At 41.2% G+C, this 4887-nt stretch overlaps 1 protein-coding gene across 1 annotated transcript; it reads right to left on the reverse strand.

The window, feature by feature from the left end:
- Positions 1–574: 574 nt before the first annotated feature.
- LOC127777207 (uncharacterized) lies at positions 575–3499 on the reverse strand. The gene is made up of 4 exons (XM_052303785.1): positions 3395–3499; positions 2631–2811; positions 1283–1338; positions 575–887 (listed from the first exon to the last, which is right to left on the reverse strand). Exons 1-4 carry the CDS (start codon positions 3463–3465, stop codon positions 860–862), a joined length of 336 nt encoding a protein of 111 aa, XP_052159745.1. The 5' UTR covers positions 3466–3499; the 3' UTR covers positions 575–859.
- Between the last annotated feature and the right edge of the window lie 1388 nt (positions 3500–4887).

Raw genomic sequence — 4887 nt, forward strand, 5'->3', positions numbered from 1 at the left:
CTTTAATCTTGTCCTAGTTTCCTTCCATTAGAACTCGTATAATTCACGAGAATTGAGTTTTGGGATCAACATGTGTGAGCTGGATACATATGAAATGTTTATCTTAGGACTGTTTAATTTGAAAAGGTGCATTCTACGTGTGTTCCAAAATATAGAATGCCCAACAAAGTTTATTCTAGGTAGATTAAACAAACATGCTAGTCAAAATCAACCAAACACTAATCCCCGGCAAGTTACTGATCAATTGCAGGTCCTGACAGACAAGCGTACTTGACGGCATACGCTGCGCCACGCACACGCCCCAATCCAATTAAAAAGAAAGGGTGGATTATTAATTGTTTCTTGGGCGGTCGCGCGCTCTAATCTTAAACAATAAACAAACAAGCAGAGCTGTAGAATATCATATCACGCTCTCAGAGCAAGCTCAATAGAGCGCCCACTGCCATCTCCAATTTTCTGTCCAGCTCAGGAAGAGCTAGCATATAGCTTATCAAGTACAATAGATTAGCTGTTAAATGTCAGAGATTAATACATTGAACTATTTAATGCATGCATGCCAATAGCAGTTGTTGGGATCAGTCCTGACATCCATATTTGTGGCCATTTTGTTGCACCACATATACACAATCACATCAGAGCTAGTTAAATAGAGGATTTCCAAACAGTGAAACAGTTACGATGATTCACAAATCTTCTGGCAACATGCCATCAAACAAAAGGACCATAGAAACTAGATAAAGTTCTTGGTCTGATTAGACACTAATAAGCCACACAAGGCAACTTTTTAGGGATAACAAAATAACAGTTAACAAAAACATAGATATAAACTGAGATAGTTCTTGATCTCCATGGACCATCATCAGCCATCTTGATTTGTTGTCACCAGCCTGTAGTAGAGAGATGGAGCAGAGTATAAATTATGCTATCAGCAGAACAAGCACAGTACAAATGCAATATTAATGCCAGAAATCTAACTACTTAGTGATGGTCAAATTTCTGCCAATTACAGTAAACTTTTCCTAAAACTAGAAAAATAGGTGTGTCTCATTCCAGTAAACTTTCTTGAAAGATTGTCACAGCCCCTACACTATAGTTACATGGATTCACGAATCATATTTTTGAACTGAGATGTAAAAAAAGATCAATGATGAAGCTAGCAGTTCATGTATACAACATATATAGCATATGGAGGAACAAAATCGGTTCATGTACACAAAAATTCCGATGTTCATTACAGCTGAAAGTACTCACACGATAAATATACCATATGATGGAAATATACCTGTAAGAGGTGTGTTGCAGAGGTGCAACACAGTAGACATCAAAGCCTAATTGTTCCTGAAATAAAACATATAGAAGGGTAAATTAAAAGGCTCTATATATGACAAAAAGGGGAAATTATATGCTAATTACCCTACCATGGTTATGCACGCTGCGTATTCCGGAACCGGTTCCAAATATGCTCAAGTAAATCAATTTTAAGCTGGGTATGCATCGAACGAGCACGAATAGCAACTTTCCTACTTAGCACATCACGAAAACATGGGTTACCACCACTGGTTACTTCTGGAGGCAGTACTATTGATGTCCTAGGAATTCTATTGAGGTCTAGGTCACATATTGCATCCTCGCCCTCGTCTTCAACAATCATATTGTGGAGAATCACACAAACTAGCATAATATTTCCAACACTCTTTCTCTTCCATTTCTTTGCCGGACGACGTACATTGTTGAAACGAGCTTGCAATACCCCGAAAGCCCGCTCCACATCTTTTCTCGCCCCCTCTTGATGTTCAGCATATAACTTATGCTTCTCTGTTTGTGGAAGTGGTATAGTCTTCTAGAATACAGCCCATTCAGAATATATACCATCAGCTAGATAATACCCATGGTTGTACTCTTCCCCGTTGACATAATAATGGACCCAAGGAGCCTCACCTCTTACTGTGTCAAGGAAAAGAGGGGACTGATTCAGCATGTTGATGTCGTTGTTAGAACCAGCGACACCAAAGAAGGCATGCCAAATCCATAGGTCGTGTGAAGCAACTGCTTCGAGGATAATTGTTGGGACTTTGTAATCACCACGGGAGAATTGACCCCTCCAAGCCCTCGGACAACTTTAACACCTCTAGTGCATACAATCAATACTACCTAGCATACCCGGAAACCCACAAGACTCGTTAACTTGTCAAGCTGATCCAAATATGCATGCCATTTGGGTTGAGTTTTTAGTTCATTCCAACACTGAGTAAGCAAGAATGGCCCATCCTTGAAGTCATTCTCATATATTTTCTGCGCCTTGGCCATGAGATCAACATTACACTCCCCACTAGCATATAATGAATTAGCTTCCTTCCAAGAGCAACAAAAATTCCCAACTTTTTTCTTGATCTTACTAAAACGGTCCTTAACTTGCTTAACTTGCCTAAACCGGCTTGACGGAGTAGTGCTATTGTAAGCAGCAGCAACATCAGCCCAATATTTATCATTCTTTTTGAAATTCGATTCTATCGGATCATTTGAGTTGTTTAACCAAGCACTGACCTACAATTTCCAAATATTTTACTATTGTTAAATTGCAAGTATTATGAATGCCACTACCAAATAAATAACTCGCGTAAGACACTTACCAGCCTCAAGTCTTCTTCAGTTGACCAGCCTAGGCGCTTCTCGGTCCTAGTGGCATTACCATTGTTGCTATTCTCAACATTAATTGGCTCCAACTGACACCCTTCAGTCACATGGTGCATAGGGTTCGTGGTGTTTTTGATAAAATCAACCAAACCACCGAGCGGGCGAGATTCTAGTCCCCTATATGAAAATCATGAACATGGAAATCTTGATCAAGTTATGTCCCATATATAAAATGGAATGAACAAGCCAATCTTGATCAATGCAAGGCCTAACCCAATATTAACCCAGTATAATGGTATATTGATAAGTGCAATCAAAATTATTTTATTTTATTTTTGAACTCAAAATTATTTTATTTTAGTACATAGTGGTAAATGAGTGCTCGAATCTAAAACAAATTAGCAATACATGTAACATTGGACTTTTGTTTTTACTTTGCCAAATTACTGCATAAATACATGGTTACCACCACTGCTAATTACCCTAGCATGATTACCCTACATGTAACATTGGACTCTTGTTTTTACTTAGCTAAATTACTGCATAAATATATGATACAAATCATTGCAGACCAAATTACATGGGCCAAGTTACTACGGTAACCTGATTATCAGAACAAAATAACCTTTTTTCCCTAAACAAATCATTGCACTAGCGCTGTTATGGATCAAAACAATAACGACCATGGAACTCTGAATATTAGACAGGGAAACAGAAGCATATCAAAATCAGAACTGATAAAGCCAAATAATAAATGTACCATTGTTCCAAATCAATTTGGACGTCCGTCTTGGCATCAGTAGGAGGACGATATGCAGATGAGCCCGCCATGGCTTGTGACGGTGGAAAAGGAAACCATGATGGCATTGGGGTGGGGAACAAAGGACCTCCATATATGGATACGGTGCTGCCGGCGGGATATGAACACCGGGAGGACCAGACGAGCTTGCAGATGAGTTTGCAGTGGCGCAAGGGGGTGGCGCAACCTCTCTCTTCGTCCGACGAGACATGGTGGAAGGGAACTAGGGTTTTGGTGTGGTAGAACTGTGGAAGAGGACAGGGGCGGCGGCCGTCGATCTATCCACCGGGGAGATGGATTTTAGGGGCGATTTTGGGGCTTTGGCATCGTTCTACCTGCCAGCAAAATAGATTTCGCGCGTGCTGGAGAAGTTATAGGATTGGGAGAGAAGAAAAAGGAGTGGAGGAGAGGGAATACCGCGCGGGAAGGAGATCGATTGATGCGGTGGGTGGGAGATCTGTCCATCGATTTGGTGGGAGGGGGATCGATGCGCCAGGAAGGAGAAATCGATGCGCCAGCCTCCTTTCTTGCGCTCGCGCCAAGAGGGAGAGGGAGATCGATCTCATGGCAGAGAGAGAGAGGGGATCGCACGGCAGAGAGAAAGGAGAAAGGGGATCGGATCAGCGGCCTGGGAGCGATGCGCACGGGATCGTTTTTTCTTTTCGTGGGCCCCACAGCCCGCGTTTTCTAGCGCCTGCCTCGGCTGCAAGCGGGCGCTACGCCCCCAAAAAATACGTTATAGTCTGGCGACAATTTAGTCGCCCGCTCTTCTCTTTTCCCTCAATCATTATCCTTCCACGTAGGAATAATGTGACCTGGCAATTATTGGAGCCGATGAGTCAGCCCTATTGTACCTGCTCTCACAGACTGCGGCGCCGCGCGATTAGTTTAGCAAATCATATTAGCTTATCAACTACAGCAGTTGATTGAACTGCTTAAAAAAGTATGGCAGTAAAATATTCGGTTTTATAAAAAGACCAACCTAATACTAGTAATATGATATAGTACAATAAATATAAATGTACCACGTTCAGCTTCGGTTTTTTTATGGCCCTGTTTAGTTCCTAAATTTTTTTTCCCAAAAACATCACATCGAATCTTTGGACACATGTATAGAGTATTAAATATAGATAAATTGAAAAACTAATTGCACAGTTAAGGAGGAAATTGCGAGACAAATTTTTGAGCCTAATTAATCCATGATTAGCCATAAGTGCTACAGTAACCCACATGTGCTAATGACAGATTAATTAGGCTCAAAAGATTCGTCTCACGGTTTCCAGGCGAGCTATGAAATTAGTTTTTTTATTCGTGTCCAAAAACCTCTTCCAACATTTGATCAAACGTCCGATGTGACACCAAAAAATTTTCATTTCCGCAACTAAACACACCCTATACAGGAAGAGTAACATTTGCCGGCGGCCGTAAAAGAGCTGGCACGGGACTTCTGCCTG

Source organism: Oryza glaberrima, chromosome 1, assembly GCF_000147395.1.
Source record: "Oryza glaberrima chromosome 1, OglaRS2, whole genome shotgun sequence".
NCBI classification, from domain to species: Eukaryota; Viridiplantae; Streptophyta; class Magnoliopsida; order Poales; family Poaceae; genus Oryza; species Oryza glaberrima.

Coding starts and splice junctions, on each gene's coding strand:
- LOC127777207 (XM_052303785.1), bottom strand. CDS start 3,465: ATGGCGGGCTCATCTGCATATCGTCCTCCTACTGATGCCAAGACGGAC. Junction 2,812..3,394: donor CAAATTGATTTGGAACAATG/GTACATTTATTA, acceptor ATTTTCATATAG/GGGACTAGAATCTCGCCCGC. Junction 888..1,282: donor CTGCAACACACCTCTTACAG/GTATATTTCCAT, acceptor TCTCTACTACAG/GCTGGTGACAACAAATCAAG.